This window comes from Borostomias antarcticus, assembly GCF_949987555.1.
Source record: "Borostomias antarcticus genome assembly, chromosome: 13".
NCBI classification, from domain to species: domain Eukaryota; kingdom Metazoa; phylum Chordata; class Actinopteri; order Stomiiformes; family Stomiidae; genus Borostomias; species Borostomias antarcticus.
Window position 1 is genome coordinate 11,597,654 of NC_140246.1, and position 21,516 is coordinate 11,619,169.

Consider the following 21,516-nt stretch of genomic DNA (forward strand, 5'->3'; position numbering starts at 1 on the left):
CTGCATTGAATATCACAGCCAAGGCTAGTGTCAATTCAACTGAAAATCTCATTCACAGATCGAAAAGTTGTAAATTGGAGCATTAGCCTACGCACGGTGGCCTATCCCCTGCTTGCCAACCTAGTTCACCTTCCTCGTCTTCACATCCTGCAGTCCTTGTACAAAGAGAGAAGACTTGCTGAGAGCTAGACCTTTCTAAAACAACGATTTCCACAAAAGACAAATGTCTATTAACTAGTTTAACTGAGAGTGTTTTTCAACTGAGGCAAATTCCTCAATAGGGAATTTGAACTTCCTGACAAAGTTGGGATATCTGGATCCCAAAACTAATCACAACACAACAAATACATTTATGTTAAGATGTATACGATGTATGGTCTGTCAAAACATTCTAGAAAATATTATGTGCACTAACGTTCGCAATATATAAATAGCCTAGGTATGGAGGTAATAACTTCAATTAGCCTAGTAACAGAAGCAGTGGTCGTTTTGTAGCTCGGGAACAAATGTTGGGCCTGTAAAATAGATACATTTCCTAATCTAGTTTATGAGTTTGTATTAACGTGCCCGCCCCCCTCCCCAAATAAATAAATAAATGATACGAGTAGCCAATTATTTGATTCAATTGGCAGTAATCACAGGGACATTTTTACAAAACCAAGAGAGGCCCTTGACACTAAACAGTTTAAAAGGACACAGTATCAAAACAGTGAAAACTTATTGAAAAGTGCCCCTCCCCCTCGAACAAGCTGCATTTTGTTCATTTTCAAGCGAGTCGTAAGTTATAGATGAGCCCTAAAAAAGAAACACCGTCTATTGTTCCTATAAACCGCTTAGGACGGTGCAGTACCGCTGTTTCTGGCAGAGGGCGCTGCATGTCAATACGAGCTCGCGGCCTTCAGATCTTTTTGTCTGTGAGAACTGGATCCCGCTGCCGCTCGGAGCCGCGTCCGTAACACTGTCAAACCACTCCAAACCAACACAATTGCTATCAAAACTATCCGTTTTACATCTTTTACAATGGTGATTTTGGTTTGCCGTTAGAATCGGTCGTTGACTGATCGGTAGAACTTAAGTGTTGGGTGAATCGGTTTGGTTTTTGTGTGCATCGGTCTTTATTAGCTAGCGAGCTGGCGCTCTTCTTGCTATTAGATATTTCTTTAACTTTTTAAACACTCAGCTTCGCGAATGACTGAGCGCCGGCGGAGTATGGGATCCTTGGTGTCTTAGGAAGCTACTGAGTGGGATCTTAACCGTTTTACATGCAAAAACAATGGCAAATTCGACGGGAAAAAATCTACCAGATCAGCGAAGGAAAGGGCTGGCTTTCCTGGACGAGCTGCGGCAATTTCACCAAAGCAGAGGGTGAGGAATAGGGCATCTTTATCCTTTTGAAATATAACTAAACATCGCTTGCATAGGGCTTGCAATGGGATAAGACGTCAATCTAAACATTGCTGCATTTATTAAATGTGTTTTTTTTCCAGATCGCCGTTTAAGAAGATTCCTATCGTGGGTGGGAAAGAGCTGGACCTTAACGCTCTCTATTTCAGAGTCGTTTCTTTAGGTGGATTTGCTAAGGTGAGTGGAGCTAAAAGTGGATTTTTCGCACTCGCGGTGTTGTGTGAAGTGTATAGTCGACCACTGGGCAACTGTCTCGCCCCCCCAAAGATACATCTCAAGGCTAAACGGTTGTAGAATATATAGGATTGGGTATGGCCTTGTGCTAGTTTGCCATACATGCAATGTGGTGGCTGGAGTTGTATATGGTTTGAATTGGAAGTCCGCACGTTAGCTGCACGGCTCGGAGTCAGCGCAGTTGGAGCCACTCAAAATTAGCGGGCACGTATAACATCGATTATTCGCACAGAGCACGGGCGAGGTAATAGGTATTCTCGCCGGAGAAAGCATATTGTGTAGATTTTAATAATAGATCGGTGGAGGTCTGGTCTTTCGTTATAGCTAGCCATCTTTGGCTGCATGGCTGATGACAGAATGTAGGCCTCAGGTGGGCCTATGTACTGAATACTGTAAATGTACAAAATGACCCCGACGGAGACAGGACGCAAACTAGATAGCTAGATGACTAGTTACCTAGCAGCCGGTGTGTGGATGCGAGGTGCCTCAAGGTGAGCCCCACTTCAGCTTCGCACGGTAGTCGTGCCAGGAAAGTGCCGTTGGCTATAGCTAGTTAGCTAGCTCAGATTGCTAAAAGCAAGCTGGCTAGTAGTTAGCTACTTGCTAAGCCACAGTACAAACTGTTGTAGCTATTGTTGCTTGGCTTGCGGGAGAGCGATCAGCTTTATTAGCTAGCTAATATCTACATTTTTAGTCCGAATGGTATCAGCAGCTAGTAGCGTTAATAGCTAATGTTATGAGTGTAACTGTAACTTAAATTAGATGGTTGATTATTAGCCTGTTTTCGAAGCGTCAAAGACATTTATATTTCCGTATGGAAGGAACCTAACACAAGCTGACATACCGATTTGTGTTTCAGGTTTCTGACAGGAATCAGTGGTCTGAACTTGGAGAAGATTTCAACTTTCCAAGGAGTTGTTCCAATGCTGCATTTGCTTTAAAACAATACTACCTTCGGTAAGTAGCAGCGCAGCACACTCTAGCCTACTTACTATCCGCCAGCATGTGGCAAATGTTTACAACTTTTTGTAAGACGCGCTAGCAGAATTGAATTGTCCAATTTCAGTGATTCTTTTTAAAGTACTGTGTACCTAAGGTACAGATTTACAATGAATGCAATGGCAATATAATTATTTTATTACTTAACGGGTATTGTTTTTATTACATCCATCATCGAAGACTATATGAAGGCCTGAATACGTGTTTTTCCCCCACTTGGGTCAGAGAATATGACAAAAAGATCATTTCTCAATACATTTTCAGATTTGTCTTGAGCCAAGTACTCAAATTAGATACTCATTATCAGTTGCAGCTAACCGTTTGATATGTTAAGTCTCTACAGGCAGGCTGTTTTCATATTTAATTATGTCTGGGAGATTAAGTTGAGCTCCTGCATATTCTGCTTGGTCTTGGTCTGCTGCCATCAAACATGATGCTTGTAATATGTTCTTGTTACCTAAATTAACTGTTAAACCTTAAGTGTATTGTAATGAATTGTTGCTCTTTCGAACAGCCTCTTATTGTACACTGTTCCTAGGGTAGTTATTCACTCAGGTCCCCCATGGAATGACCTTCTCTCATTGCAAGTGCAACCTGCCTTTTCTAGCTTTTAAACCAGAAGGATTCTTGTATTTGTCTGTCCCCTGCTTGTGGGCTGCAGACCCAATTTGACTAACTTGTTGGTCTGTTGTATAAGGCTCATCCCCCAGTCTCTGCCTTGGGATGTAACAGGTTGAAAATCACCTGAAATAATCCATGTGAAGTCCAAGTTCACACGTTCAATTTTGAATCCTAATTCATTAGGTCATATTGAGGGGACCACAGGAATGATATTGACTGAAGGAAGTAAAACACTTTCATGGGGAGTCTGCCTAGCTTTTTGGTACCTTTTAAGGAATGGCAAGCTATAACCTCATTGGTACAACTGTAACAGAGTAGAGTGCCCTTGTGAGTCCCAGGTAGTGGTAGCCAGTGGTTGGTTAAACTCACTCCTTAAAGTTCCCCTCCAAGGGGAACGTCCCCATTGGCGCAACGGTCAGTGGGTCCGACTCGCAAGCGGGAGAGCTTGTAGAAACATGGTTTCGAATGCTGCCCCTGGCAAACCCTTAACATTGGTCGAACTGAAACAACATAACACCGAGCTAGAGTACTACCGCTACAACACAACTGTTTGACTCACTCATTGAATTAGTAGGACTGAAAGCTCAACCTAATGGATAATCAATCCAAAGGTAGGCTAATCTCATCACACAAATTCATGAATTAATAAATATTTTAAAGATGTTTAATAATTTTAAAAATGTGCACGATCAAATTTTGTTGTGCAGCATGATCATTGCCTCATGGCGTAATGGGCATATTTACAGTGACTGAAGTGAGTTTTCTTTTCCTTGTTCTCTATCGTGGGTACCCTAGACAGTTGAACCAGTATATTGAATACTGTGACTCACCTGTCCAGTTAGCATGTCTAATGTCAATTCAGAGGAAGAAGTGGAATTGGAAAAGAACTCACTCCAGGAAAATTATTCTCATGCTGCAAGAAGGGCTAAATTAGAGGTACTTTGCTTTGTTGACAAGAAGAGCACATTCCTCATGTATACTGCTGGCTATCTCTGTTGATAAGAGGGTACAAAAGCAGTTTACACAAAAAAAATCATGCATCTGTGGGAAACAAATACTGTATTCAAGGATTGTACTGTTTCATATTATGTCGGTCATGTGTCGCATGTGTGATGCATTGCACTGCATTATTTTACAAATGAAGTTAAAACAATTTAATAATGTTTGCATCAGAAGTAGGCCCATTTTTTAAATTTGTAAATATAGGAGTCACCTACAACAATTCAAGCTGGTCTCTGCAGACTGAAAGGCACAGTCTAGATACAACAGACCTGCCTGTGCCTTTTAGTCTGTAGAAACCAGGTTGAGTTGTTGTAGGTGACTTCTGTATTTTGAAATTCAAAGAAATGGGCCTACTTCTAATGCAAAAAATCTCTTAAATTCTTGTAACTTTATTTGTAAAATAGTGCAGTCCAATGCATCACGCATGCAACACATGACCGACATAAACATAAACACAGTCATGAACACAGTACACACAACCAGCTCAGTGCCCTTGTGGTTAGTGTCCGCCCTGAGACTGGGAGGTCGTGAGTTTGATCCCCAGCCGAGTCATACTATAAAAAAACGGTACCCATTGCCTCCCTGCTTGGCACTCGGCATCAAAGGGCTGGAATTGGGGGGCTAAATCACCAAATGATTCCCGAGTGTGGCACCGCTGCTGCTCACTGCTCCCCCAGGGGATGGGTCAAATGCAGATAACTAATTTCACCAACCTCAGGTCGGGTGTGTGACAATCATTGTGACTTTAACTTTTAACTTTAAGTAAAATCCTTGAATAAATAGACAAAGTCAATAAATGAGGCAGTTATTGGGGTGGGGGGTCACTAGTGAGGCAGTCATTAGGGTGGGGGTGGGGGACCACTAGTGAGGTAGTTGTTGGGGTGTGGAGGCGGGGTCATGGGGAGGGATAAGTAGGCTCAAATGGGCTTGAAGGTTCAGTACGCAGATGGAGGCAGGCACAAAGCTAGATGTTGCCCTTTTAGTCCAAGAGTAACAGTTAGTGACCTATATCTGCTCCTGGATACAAAAATAAACTTCCATTACTTTGAAGTGTTTGATATTTATCCATATCTGACAAAAATACATGTCACTTTTATGATCTAATAGACATGGCTCCAGTCTGTCTGTTGACAGTGAGGACATGTATTATTGAAGAACTTGCTGGTAGCATTTTTAAAAACTATGACTTATAAATAGTTAATAGATCATGAGCAAGCGATTAGTAAACTACTTACTAATGACTTGTTAAGTATTTGTTAATTGTTGATCCACCTGCAGCTGGTCCATCTGCCCTTCCATGCCCATCTAAACACAAATTAATTAATTAAGAAATGTTTAGAAGTGAGTAACATCATCATGTAAAGGTTAGTAAATATATTTAAGACGATGTGAATAGTTTATAGACCATATTGGGAAGTTATTCTAAAGTTACAACTATTCCTCATTTGTTAATGTTTACAAACATTATTTTATAGTAGTACATTTGTAAGTAATTATTATCAACTCATTTGTAAAAGGTCAGTTAATATATTTAGTAATGACATGTTCATGAGTTGTAGACTTTTTTGGGACGTTATTCTAAAGTCTCAACTATTCTACATTTACTAACACTAGTGCACGGATGGATGGATAGATAAGAGAACAACCACGACAGGTCCACGTTCTGTGCACTAGTATTTGTAAATAAGGAAAAGTTGCAGCTTTAGAATAACGTCCCCAAAAGGTCTATAACTCATGCACACGGTATTATCAAATATATTAACTGACCTTTTAAAAATGAGTTGATAATAATTACTTACCAATTTACTACTATAAAATAACATTTGTAAACATTAGCAAATGAGGAATAGCTGCAACTTAAGAATAACGTCCCAATATGGTTTACAAACTTTTGCCATTGTCTTGACAAATATATTTACTAACCTTTACATAATGATTTGTTACTCACTTCGAAATTCGACTCGATACCCAGCCCTAATAAACAAATACTTAAAGGAGTAATCAAGGGAAAATGCATGTTTAGCCCTGTTTTAAGGTTACTTATGATCATATACAATGGTTCAGATTAGGGATGGGCATCAATGATCAAAGATTGATAATTGATTGATACAGATTTTGGTCGATCACAAAAAAATGTGCTCGATAATCATTAATCAATTCAGTGGAATTTAGTTTTTCTACATTCTGTGTGAGAAATTTATTTGTTGAATTAGTAGGCTACGCGATGACGCAACAGGTTCCCGAAGTAACGTTATAGTTGATGCATATTAATATTTAGCCAGTCCAGCAGCAGCAGAACAGCCCAGCCATGTTGAAGACGAAGCGGGCAAAATGAAGTTTGGCGTGGGATCATTTTTATTTAAAAGGCGACACGGCTTACTGCAGGTTGGCCAAATTAGCGCAAACTGACCTCTGCATCCCAGCAACCTCGGTCCCCTCAGAGCGAGTGTTTTCTACGACTGGCCTGACTCACCAGATTGCGTTCGCGTCTCACCCCTGAGCATCTTAATATGCTCATCTTTCTGAACAAGAACCAGTAGGCCTACTAGGCTCTCACTGGATTAAAGTTAAAGTTGGACGCTCTTGGACTCGTTTACGTTTTCAGTCATCCTCCTACAGTATGTGTGAGTATATATATATTTTTTTTAAACGTTACTGCTGGTGAGTAACAGCTTATTTTTGATATATTTTTTATTTATTTAACATAAAATGTGTTGTTAAACAATACGCTACTCACTGCCTTGTTTATTTAAGAGGATTGTTATTGGACTGAAGTGTCTAGTTTGAATGCCGTTTTGAGTGCAATCGCGTCAGCATGCGTGGACAGCCTAATGTAGGCTAACGTTATCAGAACACAAGAAATAAGCCTATTTTAAAGTAAACATGCTTTATTTATTATTTCTGCCTTAAGCATTGTTTTAATGGAAAAAAAAAAGCTTATCAATTAATCGATAGTTTGTTAATTCTTTAAGTTATCGAAAAAGACATTTTGATCCTTTGCCCATCCCTAGTTCAGATCAAAACGTTGACAAAGCTAGCATTTTCGAGAAAGTTGATAATTGCTCTACCACCGTTTTGGTCATACAATGGATGTGGATGGGCATCTTGAAAAATCATTCAAAAACATGTTAAACTCTCGATTTCAAACACAAGAAACTCATTATCAACTTTCTCGAAAATGCTAGCTTTGTCAACGTTTTGATCTGAACCATTGTATATGATCATAAGTAACCTTAAAACAGGGCTAAACATGCATTTTCCCTTTACTACTCCTTTAACTAGTCATTAGTAAGTAGTTTACTAATTGCTTGTTCATGATCCAAGTCAGTTTTAAATCATTAACCAATTATTAACAAACATTCAATACGTCATTAATAACTCATTAACTGACAGTTTGTGGATGATCTATTAACTTGTTATAATGGGTAGTTATTAAAAAAGATTACCACTAGGGATAATACCCTAACATAATATTCAGTTCATATCCTGAAAACAGTTACAAGAAAATGTAGCTTGATGACTAGAAAAACCTTTTCATCATGAGTAGGTGAATGGAATTCTTGGATATTCCCTTCCTGTCACCCATAACAAAATACAGACAACAGGTGATTCAATTCCAATAATGACTGTAAACTACTTTGCTCCCACTTTTTATGGTCTGATAAAGAGGGATTTGGAAGGGTACCCTTTACTTATGTCTTATTCCTTATTTAAGCAGCTGTCTGCTTAGGCAGGTTGTATTGTAAAGCAGTGCGGCACAACAGGTTGTGGAATATTCACTGGTAAGGGTTGTTGTTAGCCCTGATGAGCAGTGGGGGGGGCAGTAATCCCTTACCAGTGTTGTAAGGGTTTACCTTTATACTATATACCACACCGTGAAGTGCTTTTTTCAGTTGTATAAAATTGCTTTTATACAACTGATACTGAAATATGTCAGGCCATTTTGAAAAGTCACTCACCAAAGACCTTTGACTCCAAGATTTTGATTGTTTAGCTTGTTTTGGCACATAATGGGAGTGAGATATAAGGATGTTTCTCACTCTAATCTAGGCATGTTGGAGAATCTGTGCTAGCTCTGTTTAGCATGTGCCGCGATGCTAGTGGAAAGAATGGAGTGCCAGAATATGGCACCCAAAACTACTCAAAAAGACATCTCATTCATGTTAATTGTCACACTTAAAGACATTACTTTACATTGTAGCCATCTGGAATCTAACACTGAAGCAGAGCCTATGAAGTGTCTAGATATCATTGTAAGCTTTGAGAAGCAATCGTAATGTAAAATAATGTGGAACATAAAGCCCAGAACACCAACCCAACAGTCGTCAGACTGCTCCTGACTACTCATGTCAGTCTGCCAGTGTTTACACCAAATTTACCATCATACAGATGCAGACAAAGTCAAGATAATTTTGCCTCAAAATGAAAGTGCATACATAATAAATCATTAACTGACAATTCACCTTTTGATTGAGTATAAACAGTCTTTTAATAGTTTATACACATCCTGTTATTTTCCTATATCCAGACCTAGTAATATGGTGATGTCCACATCCATTTCTTAGGTTATTTGTAAGCTTAGTAAATAAGTTAACAGATTTTACTAATACAACTGAATTGGGAGTGGTTGCATGATTAGTTCAAAATTGGCATGACTCACCAAGTTTGACCGATGGCCATTGCTGTTTCTACATGTTGAACAGAATGCCCCTGTACAAGCGTCCTCACTCAGCGTTCAAAAAGCCTGTGGACATTTTCAGCATTGAGGCTATAAAATCTGACAGTGGCGGTGGTTAGATGGAAATTAATAATGCGTTGCTACTCGCCAATCGAATCAATATTTAGCATGGGCAGAACTCTTAATTATAACAGTTATAAAACTGAGCTGGTAAAAACTTTCTCTGAGCCATGTGAGCAAGCACGCCATTGCCTCGCAGTAACTCTTTAGCATATCGTCTATAAAGTCTTCATCGCCTTGATGTTATGCATACATCTGCAAACCCTCATCCATGAAAAATGGACTGCACTTATATTGCTTTTTTTCAAAGCACTTTACAATGGCTTCTAATTCACCCTTTCACTAACATTTATTCACACACCAATGGTGGCAGCTGTCATGCAAGGTGCTAGCCATGTTTTGGCCATTCCGACATCAATATACAATATGGGTAAGAATAGGAGGTTCCTTAGCATGTGGCAAGATTCACCTGTTGGTTGATTAACACAGTGCTGGAAACTAATTATGAATTTGAGGCCAGAGATTCAGATTCAGAATTTTTAGCTGTCACAGCTCTATAGCTCACTCTGTTGGTTGGTCCACAAAAATATGGTCTGGTTGCACATGCGCGTACGTGGTCACAGCTAGAGATCGACCGATATGCATTTTTTAGGGCCGATACCGATACCGATAATTGGCAAATTGAGGTGGCCGATAGCCGATATTTAAGGCCGATATTTAATATCACCAATTCACTTTTTTTTTCTTTTACAAAATGACAAGGAGAGATGCAAATAAAATAAAATATTTTATTTTGGTCTTCACCTGGGCACACATTTAACAGCTCTCATATACTGTATTACAAATGAATTAAAAATAAATAGGCCACAATTCCTCTCATGTCTCATGTTCTCATTCAACAAAATCTAATAAAATAAAATACATTTCAACTGAATGTTTTACAGGCTACAGTAGCTGAACGTTGCCATTTAGAACAGGGCAGGCTACTGCTCTGCTGAGAGTGAGACGGAACGCTGCTACTAATCATGAAACGTAACCAAGCATGCCCAGTGTAGTAAGGTGTTATCAGCCTAATACTCCCAATCTAAGATAACTAGGTTGTAGTGTAAGAAGCATAGCCTCTCAGCCTGCTCACCGCGGAGCTTGTTTCTTCTTTTTTCATATATTGCCCCCACTTCACTAAATACACGCTCACTAGGAACGGAAGAAGGTGGGGGACAGAGATATCTCCTCGCAAGAGGGGCGAGCAGGGGCAACTCTGCCTCGCTGATCTTCCACCACTCGAGTGGATCACTTTTATGGTCAATCACTGACTCTCGTAGGTACCGCTCTAGCTGCTCTTCCAGGCTGGCCCTGACACTAACCACTGCTGACCTGACGCCAAGCAAGGCATCATACATGTGATCAATGAGGTCACTCTTGATGACATAGTCTAAAAAAATATATAAGAAAAAAAGACAAAAACACACAGGTTAATATCCAATTAAACTACAGTCAAGTCACCACGTTTCAAGACATTTTTCCTGCCCGTTTAATTTAGTTTTTAGCCTATTGCAGACACCTAAAAGAAAATAAAGACAATAGACCATTTTACTGTTGGTAAACAATTAAGTGTGCGCATTTTGGCAAAAAAAGAATGAACTCATTACAGCGATATGTAGGCAATTTCGAAACGGGATAATGACGTTCCATAGAAAAAGGTCTATATGAAACTACAGCAAACCACAACAATGTAGACTATTTCTCCAGTGGGAGCAGACTACAGAATTGTCCCTTTGACTGATTTTCAATGTTTTACTTTTCAACACAGCTGAATGTTTCATGACAGAATTGTAACATACTGCACACTTAGACAACAGTATATTAGAGTTGTCTGTTTAATTGAGCGATGCGTTTCGCTCGCTTCATGCTCTCCTTTCGCATTGCTTCGATGAGCCTATAGAAGCAACATGCGAAACGCATCGCACAATTAAACAGGCCATCCTCAAATATAGACTACTGTTGTCTAAGTGTGCGGTATGTAACAATTTTCTTATGACTAGCTCTGGCTTTATACCTGCACCTTTGATATAGCCTACGCTGTGCACAGGCACCCTCTTTTTATCAGCTGAATGTATGTAGTTTACTATTTGTTTTCATTTGCATTCATGGGTGCTAATTAATAAACTATTTGACAACGGGAAGAGCAGAGTTGCATCCGACATCATATCGTTTTAGGCAACAAGTTGTGCGTAATAGCCTACAAGTGAATGAGCTCATCCAGCTCAATGGGATACGACCGCGTATCAGCAAGTGCCTCTCCGGAGAGGGAGATGGCAGAACAGCATGGGAGATTTCGCTGGTGCCAGTTATCGTTTTTGTTGTGGCGCAGAGTTACATTAATGTACATTAGGCCTACACCTTCATAAGAGTTCAATGATTTAACAGTTAATTCCGAACGTCCTTCTCCCCTCACTGCATCCGACATCATATCGTTTTAGGCAACAAGTTGTGCGTAATAGCCTACAAGTGAATAAGCTGATCCAGCTCAATGGGATACGACCGCGTATCAGCAAGTGCCGTAGGTGCCTCTCCGGAGAGGGAGATGGCAGAACAGCATGGGAGATTTCGCTGGTGCCATATCGTTTTTGTTGTGGCGCAGAGTTACATTAATGTACATTAGGCCTACACCTTCATAAGAGTTCAATTGATTTAACAGTTAATTCCGAACGTCCTTCCTCCCCTCACATCCATGCCTCTCAATGCGCTTCCGCTTTCCTATATGTCTAGAAGTGCATAGTTTTGCCTTGATTCAAATAGTCTTAAAATTCGATGTATATTACATCTTTATCAGACTGAATTAAATGTTTTTTTTAAGATCCTTCTCCCCTCTTTACAATGCGCTTTCATTGTCCACAAGTGGAAAAAAAGTCTAGACGTTGAGCTAGCCCGCTGGACCTGTCAGTTTTACCGCTCCATAAAATCTCCCGAGCTGGTGTAATTCCTCCGGTGGGCTACTTACTGACCCATGTTAAGTTAGCTAGCAGACCATTTCCTAATAAGGTGTAAAATGGCTGAGTGACTTTGATTTGAACTACAAGGATGGGAGAGCCAATTGGTGACGTTAGCTAGCTATCAGTCAGACTCAAGCCAAGGGAAAGTTCTAGCAACTAGCATAGCCTAGCTTGTTAAGGCTAGCTAACGTTAGTTGCATTACTTCCACGTTATTGGAGGCTGCCTATTATGAAAATCAATTTAACATGACAAAACTATTAATTTTCGGTGATTGTGTGCCTTAACTTACCGTTGGAAATGATGCAGTCTCCGAGTAGACCCTCCGCGATGTGCACGGCACGCTTCTTGCTCACCAACATTATATGGCTCTTTCGTAGTGACGCAATATCGGCCTTATAAAGCCGATAGCCGATATGACGCCAAAACGTGAATATCGGCCGTAATTATCGGCCGAGCCGATTATTGGTCGATCTCTAGTCACAGCTATTACAAACACATGCTTGCTCTCTTGGAACAAATTTGTAATACCATGCAACGCGTTGGTCTATGCCCACATTAACATTATGAAATCACAGTTGATGGTGGTGGATGAAGATGCTTGCTGATCAAGTATCAACCAGCGCCTTCGGATCCAGAGAATTGCACACTGCAGAATTAAGACCACAGGCTTACATTTCGTCACAGCATTAAACGTAAAAGTATTTGGAAGAAAGACTAATGACCTTCATTTTAAAGAGCAAATAGAGGGTCGTTAAAGATGAAATAGAGCCATGTATTTTGGTGGGCTTTCCATCAATTCTAATCATTTGATAAACATTAACATGGAAATAAAACTTAGGGGTTTGCCTTACTCAAGTGTCCATCCCTTGGATATTGACTGAATGGCCACATAAACAAAATCAGTAGCCTGTTGGAATTGCAGGGAGATTGCTAGTGGCCCAAAATCCATTATGTGCCCGTTCACCTCTGAACGGGAGGCAGATCGAATACATATGATAAAAATGATGCATACCTTAATATAACCAATGGTGTCCATTATGCTTATTTCGCACATGCAATCAGACCATGACCTTCAATGCTCCTGGCAGGCTGCTGTCAATGCACTTCTTTATTAAAACGATATGAATAACATATAAATTAAATAATGTATAGATTACAAATGTATATGAAACTGATATAGCCTAGATGGTGGATTTGACCATATTGAATAGATGTTCATATTATTAATCAGCATGTCTTTTGATCATCATGATTTGATGAGAGAAATGTGTGTAAAATGACAGGTAATGACAATGTAAAGGTGTATATTTGTGTAGCCTCAGAAACTATGAAATTACACATTGAGTCATCCTATGGCACAGAGTGCAGCATACAGTATTCACAACTTATGCTGCACTCTGCCATACTCAGAGATATGATCAACCATAGCGGTCACATATCAGGAACTAGCCTAAATGGTAAACACATAAGTTGTGGTTATTCATGTTAAACATAAAAAGAAGTAGCCAATTGTCAATGTTTTCTCTATGACCATAAATTAGGATCCTGAGACCAGATGGTTCTTCTTAGCACAATAACACATCTTGAATGTCTGTGAAACAGTAGTTGTTCAATGTCGATTTAAATCCAAACTAGAGCCCGACCGATAGGGATTTCTGTGACCGATACCGATAACCGATTATAGAGCGGGGAAAATCACAGATAACCGATATGCAGCCGATATAGGGAATTTTTGAGCTGGAATGAAAACTGGCCTTTTTCTGTGTGGATTGTGCAAAGATTATGCACCGATATGATTAGGCAAAGGTACAGTCCCAGTGACAGTAGTACAGAGACAGCTGCTTTCTTAAACCAATGACTTTAAGTTTATTCAAAACTTAAGAAAAGGAGTAGTGGAAGTGGAGTGACACAGGCCACAACAATACTAGCACCATTGGCATCACAGTTTGGCATATAAACAAAAATAAAATACATATTGTAGCAGGCTAGCAGCTAAAATAAAGCATTACACTAGGGTTTAACAGACCCAAGACATGTACTTTTTGCATACATGTATCGGAAGACATTTTACCGATACTGATATGACCCGAAATGGCCAAATGAGGCCATATCGGGTACCGTTATATCGGTGACCGATAATCGGTCGGCCTCTAATCCAAACCATGTATTCCACCTAGAGTTAAGAATATGCATAGTAGTATATAAGGTGAGAGGTTACAGGTGGTCACATCTGGGACACTCATGTATCATCCATCAGCTCTCATTTTCCCCACTAGGAATTACGACCTGGTTGGACATTAACATGTATTTTCCCAGTCTGGAACTCGAAGTTTGCCGGTTTCAGAGGTCGGCAGAACTTGCCATAAGAAGCAACCCAGTCAACAAGAAATATTCATAATCAAGGTTTTGGGCCCAATTCGTCAACTGCTGACACCTAGTAGTCAGAGATCATTCATAAGTCTTTCCTCCCACCATATCATCGGGTTATAGCATACAAAACTCTGCTGCCAGCTGCGTGGCATTGACCCCCTCACGTCACCAAATCTTCCATTCTAAAGGAATCCCCTGTTAGAGAGGACTGAATATAAGGTCCTACTCACTTATAAGGGTAGCTCTCTCCTGCCTATCTTGTTTGTTCAGTCACACTGTCCCACACAGTCCGTTCGTCGTTCCAACTGCCCTACATGTAGATCCCACTCCCCACGACCAAACATCTCTGATGTTAGCTCCAGCTGACTGTATGATGTGAGCTCCAGCTGACTGTATGGGCTGTAGACTTGTGAATCGCATCAAGCTCTCGTAACTGTTTGCGGAAAGCGTGACCACTTGAGCCTCCTCGCATAACTTTTGTGTGTTTGCTGAAAGGAAGACCACTGATGTTCTCTTTCATACTTTTTATTTAGTGTGCTTGCTGAAAGCAATGACACTTCAACTCCCCAGCATACCTTTTCTTCCAAGCGATACCCTGTCTAAACAGTTTGAGATGGATACCTAAATCCAAGTACATGCTGCTAAGAATTCCAGGCAGGTCTATGCTATCTTTTTTATGTTAAAACCGCTTTTACGAATTTGGTTGTGTTTTTTTTGTTTTTGTTTTTTTACAGCAGAGCTGTTTACATTCAGGTCATGTGCAAGTATCTCTCAACGTTGAGAGGGACAGTTGAGAGACACTTGCATGTGATATTAATGTATTGGATAGGATGCACCGCACTCACATATCACTGTCCTGTCTTTGCACTGTCCTGTGGCATGTCTTCACCCAGCAAAGCAAATTCCTAGTATGTTGAAAACTGCATGGCAATAAAACAAATTCTAATTCTGATCAAACCCTAAATACCCAGTAGGAAATTGTTGAGGAAATTGAATTGTATTCTTGACTACTTTTTTAATGCTATTGAAAATGTATACAAATCAAGCTAATTAATAATAATGCATTCTCCTCTCTCCTCCATCCATCCCTCTTTCACTCTGCATCCATTTCTTAATCTATTCAAGCAGTGTAGCTCTAAGGCTATCATCACCCTCCCAGTCCCCACCTCTCTGTCAATCCATCTATCGTAGATCGTTGATCTTCATCATAGGGACATTTTAGCTATTAAGGTATATCCTCTTACTCTTCAACCTTTTCAACTCACTCAATTCAATCTCTCCATCTGTCAATCTCTAGCGTTTCTTACTGTCACATATACATTTCAACATTTACTACTATTTATTACCGTTTTTGTACTATTAATATTATTTAGTACTATTTACTATTAAAGCTATCTAAATATTTTGACTGCTTTCAATTACAGTTCTTAAGAAAATGTACCTCTTCTAGTTAATCTTTTAGACTGTTCAGGTCCAGCAGAGGGCGCCCAATTTATACAAATGGAGGGAATCCAGACCAGACAGTTGAGTGGCACTCCTGCATTTGATCCAGTCAACCTTATGTAACATTCTAGATTACAGATAGATCTAGTAGATATATTGCTTTTCTAAAATGCTGTGGAATTTCCCACACCAATTGTCCTAGGGTCTGGCTTATACGCCTATATTGTGATTGTCATTTTTCACAAATCAACTGGCTGAAAATGGAAAAAAAATGTCATCCAGACATTTATCTTAAATAACACTGGCTAGGTCTTTCACAACACCTGTTGTGTATTTCTGCAGCCATTTTTATTAGGCTATAGATGGCAACAGCATTTATCACGATAAACGCTATTTATGAAAGAAATGCCATGTATGAAAGAAAAGACACAAGCAGCTGCAGTAGACCCCGACCTCACTCAATCCTTTCGTCGCCCTCTGTCGGTGTCCAGACAGCGTTTGATGACACTGTAGTGCAGGGCTGGGGCCTCTCCAAATGGAGGCTGTGTGTATTTATAGAGCAGCATGTCACGTGCCTCAGGCGAGGGATTACCTTGGCCTTGGTGGGCTCCATTCAGAAAGGGGCTCACTCACTCACTCAGTGACTCACTGCAGCACAGCCACTCTTGGCCACAGCTTTCCACACTACTCCTGCTGAGGTATTGGCTGCAGTTGCCTTCAACACTGCTACTGTGTGTGTGTGTGTGTGTGTGTGTGTGTGTGTGTGTGTGTTGTTCATGGAGCTGTTTGAAATGTGCAGCGGATATCTTCTCTATGTGCTTTGTAGTAGGTCTGGATATTGCCAATAACTTCAAATTGTGATACATTGGTCTCAGTTAAGGCTGATATGCAGTTTGGGGATTGTAATATTTGGGATTTCTAAAGCTTTGACATTTTTGGAAAGCAATTGATCGATTAAGGAAACTTTGGAATTCATGTTGTGAATATTCTATTTAAGCTATGAAAACAATCCATTGTATATGTCCATGGTGTCTTATAGTAGTGGATAGTTATAGTTGCGGATTTGCTTTTGCTAAACTTGGATCAGAATGTTGGCCCAATGAGTGACATATCAAAAATGTAACACTACTTAAGAATGAAATTTTGTGTTCAGTAAGGTGTCATACATTTTCTGAATTAATGAGTCCCTATGGTAATCATGTCAACATGGTTAAAGGAAAAAATATTCCTATGTACAGTATCTGAAAATTCCAATTATATTGTTAACAGCTTTGAAATGAAAACACTAGGCTACTCTTTTGTCTCAGTCTTTCCCTTTATAGGCTAGAGACAAATAACATTTGACTCATTTCAGTTTGCAAAAGGGTTTACCCTTAGTATATTAAAGTGAATATTAATGAAGGCATTTAAGCCAAAAACACTATTGATCAAGAATAAAATGTTTTGGTCTCCTGTAAATCTCCATGAGCAAACCTAGGTTTGTGCCCAGGTTTGTCAGCCACCATCCTTTTTGTGATCTCTGAGAATTCAAATGTTTCTGGTTTGCAGATATTTAGAGAAGTATGAAAAGGTCCATCACTTTGGGGAGGATGATGAAGAGGTGCAGCCAGGAAATCCCAAACCATCTCTTCCAATTGGTGCAATCCCCTGCTCCTACAACTACCAGCAACACATTGTATCAGGTACATCTCAATCACTCTTTCACTTGGTCACTTTCTGGAGACTAGGGATGGACGTTTGTAATTAAATCACTATCGAAGAACCTTGTTACTTTTTTATGGAGCCAATTTTGGCTAGTGATTTGTTCATCTTCAGCCTTAGCTTGTAGCCTATTCTGTGAACAAAACCTTATTCAGGCTCAACAAACTGAATCAGTACTTGAAAACCCTCTCCCTTCCTGAAGTAAAAATAGAAAGTTTAAGCTGCCATTGAACATGGATGTTCATGGAATTCTTAAAGCAATCATAATTGAGGCAATATTTAAAGGAGTAGTAAAGACAGTTTTACAATCCTCCATCCTTCATTGGAGGGTGGCTGTGGCTCAGGAGGTAGAGCAACCTGCCAATGATTGTAGGGTCGGAAGTTCAAAACCCGGCTCCTGATGACATGTCGAATTGTCCATGGGCAAGACACTGAATCCCAAATTGCTTGCAGCTGTCGTCATTGGTGTGTGTGAATGATAGGGATGGGGATCGAAAACCGGTTCTTGTTTTACTATTAACGTGCCAACACTAATGCCCTAGCGCTGCCTTAAAGGTATAATATGTTATATGTGGATAAAATGTAAAAAAAATAATGCATCCATAGGGCTTTGCGAAGGCTGCAGAGTAAAAGTATTGCTTCTCCATAAAAAATGATATTTTGTCTGAAATTATTACATTATGAAATGTTGACGTCCCGACAATGACACTCTTGGTATCATACCAGCCAATAGTATTACAGCGTTGGTACTGCACGCTGGGTTGCCAGGTTCTATTCTAGCTTCACCACTGTGAGATTAGCAGTAGCCAGCAAACCTTATACTCCCATGAATAAGCAGCATTATAGATGTTGGTTAGCATCAATTTTCCGTCCACTTCCGCTCACTCTTTTCAGCTAAACCTTTGGTAAAATGGTCGAGTTTTGTCGTCCTGCTTCTCCGCCTGAGCCCCGGCGAACCGTGCGATACGAATCTCAAAAGCTTAGTGACCGAAGAAGGAGCAAAAGTCCGAAAAATATCGGACCAGCCTTTGCTCGTTGAACAGAGTTTGAGTTTCATGGGATAAAGTCGCATGGTGACATGGCTACTTTTCTACTAGACCGGTAAGCTAGCTAACTAGCTATCGTTATCTTTCTTGGAATCTGCATAGCCAGACCTAACGTTATCTCCACACTACAGCATCTAACGTAACTTATTACATGGCGCTCTGAAATACTTGATTGTGATTACTGATTAGTGTAACGTTATGTTCCTATCGGAGTGAAGATCTTATCACAGTATGACTGAAACAGTGCATTCTCTGGCATTTTGGCAACCAATACGTTGCCAAAATGAGGTCGCCGATCCACCTACCGATCCAGATGAAGTGAAAAAGCTCTGGTATTCATTCATTCAATCATAGGCTACAATTCATATTTCCCTCAGTCCAGTGTCTAGTTCACCAGACTAGCCTACCTTTCAAACCGTTTGCTTATGTTTGCAAACATTTGGTGTAAAAAGAGACATTATGCTGAAAAATGTTTAAAATAGTTTGCAAAGAACGTTCGCAAGTGAAAGTCAGTCTCGAGTTGCATGCGCTGCTCGAGTTGGTTACACTAGACGGTGGCGGAGGATTTCCAAAAGCAAATGCACCTATTTGGCAATATTTCGGATTTAAACCCAATGCTAATAGAGGGGATAGGATAACATTAATGAGGCAATCTGTAGAGCCATTTCTCCCTCTCCTAACTCTTGTCATGTCAGTGAAATATGACACCGTTGCTCTCCACTGAGGCTAAGACCCACTGTTGCATGTGCGGAGTGAGTGACTGGAGAGCAGAGCAGACGGGGGTCTCATCACAAGCTTATATTTTACAGATTATTATTGCCCCAGCAACAGCACAGGGTGAGAGGTTATGTTTTCGGTGGCGTGCTTGCGTGTGCATGTTTGTGTGTGTGTATTTGTTAGCAGGATTACGCAAAAACTACTGGACCCATTTTCACGAAACTTGGTGGAAGGCGGTAGCATGATCCAACTTAGAACCCATTAAATTTTGGAGGGGGTCCGAAGCACAGGTCAGGTCCACGGGCTGCCCAAACACAGCTGGCTATTCACCTCCATTTTTTGAACCAGGATTAACGTTACGCAAACTACCTGACTGAATTTTATGAAACTCGGTGGAGGGTTGTAGCATGGGGCAACTGACAACCTTTTACATTTTGGAGCTGCTCCGAATCACGGGTCAGGTCCACGGGCCACCCAAACACAGCCAGACTGTCCATTGACATACATTCATTTTTTAAACTATGATTACGCAAAAACTACTGAACCAGTTTTTATGAAACTCGTGAAGTGGTTTATCGTGGGCCACCTTAGAAGATATGAGAAAATGAAGTAGGATTCAAGGATTCTTTCATTGTTATGCCTACATCCAATATACAATTAGCCATATGTTTTAATAAATTTATGAGAAAATTATGTTTTGGCTCATTAACAAAAAGATACAAGATATCCTAATTAAAATACAGGCAGTACAGTACCAATAACAGTAGGAATATAGTATGGGCAAACTGTATAAAGTTTATGTTAATTATTTATCATTAACTTAATTAATTATCATTAAGTTAATGATAAATAATTATTCAAGAAAAAAGACTGCTGGTATTGGTATCGGATCGGTATCGGCAGATATCCAAATTCTGTTATCGGAATCGAATTGGACCTGAAAAAAGTGGATTGGTGCATGGGGTAACTTGAAGAAGGTCTTACGAAACGTCAACGAAACGTTGTTTTTTGTGCCTATTTGAGCCAATACAGATTTTGCCAGCAAGAACAGTGTGCCGGACCCTTCCTTTTTATGCATGGGGACCCTACCTTCCTACTAGACTATTAGGACGGTTTTATGAGCCATTCTATTTTAGACTAGTTGGTTAGTCGATTTTGATCAGGTTAGGTTACTCGTCCTGACAATTAGTCGAAATTCCCATCTCCAGCAGCACATGCACGTATGTGGTCACAGCTATTGTGAAATTGAGCTTGTTTTTTTTTTTTGTCTTCTCCAGACTATCTCCGCCAAAGCTATGGACTGTCCACAGAGTTTGCTTCAACATGCGAATACAACAAACTGGTGCTCTCTCTCCTGTCGGGACTGCCCAATGAAGTGGACTTTGCAATCAATGTTTGCACTCTCCTCTCCAATGAGAGCAAGCATGCCATGCAGCTGGAGAAAGATCCCAAACTCATCACATTGCTGCTGGCACATGCAGGGGTCTTTGATGATTGTATGTCTGAAACATTCATTTTATTATTTATTCATTTTAGTAGAATACTCGCCTAACCTATTTGTATGGAACTTAAATGTTAAAATGTACATCATTAAGTACTTTGCATGAATATATTTGGGGACATTCTCTGTGAAAATGGCTTAGGCATTTTTTAAAGGGGTCACTAGGGGTCTAGGAGTCACAGCACTAGCTTTGGTGTGATCTGGAATCTTTATACTCTGTTCAATGTTTTATTGCAGTTGTTCTTGTGAACATTGTAAGAATTATGAACCGCAACTGCTAACTAAATTTTTCCCATTTTAATATAAGGTCATTAACCCATATTAAGCCCCAGTTTTGTCACTATTGATTAATACAAAATGTATTTTGATGTATATGATGTATATGATCTTCTCCTTAATATTCATTACCACCCTTGTCAGGGAAAGTTTTAAACTTTTTCTGTCTGTTTTTTTTGGCCTTGGGATGGAATGGTATTTTGGACATTCAGCCCTATCCAACCTGACACATAGAGACCATAATTTCACTGATGGCTCAAGTATTGAGCTAGATCGACATTTCCGTCTGGTACAATTTGATTTACAATCGAAGTGGACAGCATAGGAAAACATAAAAATGTTTAGCTTTTTCTGAGATGGGAAGCTCATGTTTTAATCTTATTTGGTCTTAGTATGCTGTCCTGTGAAATGTAGGCTATTTGCAAACAGAATAATGAAACAGTTACATTTGAAGCAGAACTATTTAGCCG

General features: G+C 39.9%; 1 protein-coding gene across 1 annotated transcript in view; it reads left to right on the forward strand.

Moving 5' to 3' along the window:
* The first annotated feature begins 997 nt into the window (after positions 1-997).
* Positions 998-21,516, forward strand: part of arid2 (AT-rich interactive domain 2) — a 46,996-nt gene continuing 26,477 nt past the window's right edge. Inside the window, exons 1-5 of the mRNA XM_084448122.1 lie at positions 998-1,365; positions 1,488-1,581; positions 2,498-2,595; positions 17,354-17,487; positions 20,547-20,765. Of these exons, the coding sequence (XP_084304248.1) occupies positions 1,274-1,365; positions 1,488-1,581; positions 2,498-2,595; positions 17,354-17,487; positions 20,547-20,765 (637 nt within the window). The 5' untranslated portion in view covers positions 998-1,273. The remainder of the gene's footprint in view (positions 1,366-1,487; positions 1,582-2,497; positions 2,596-17,353; positions 17,488-20,546; positions 20,766-21,516) is intronic.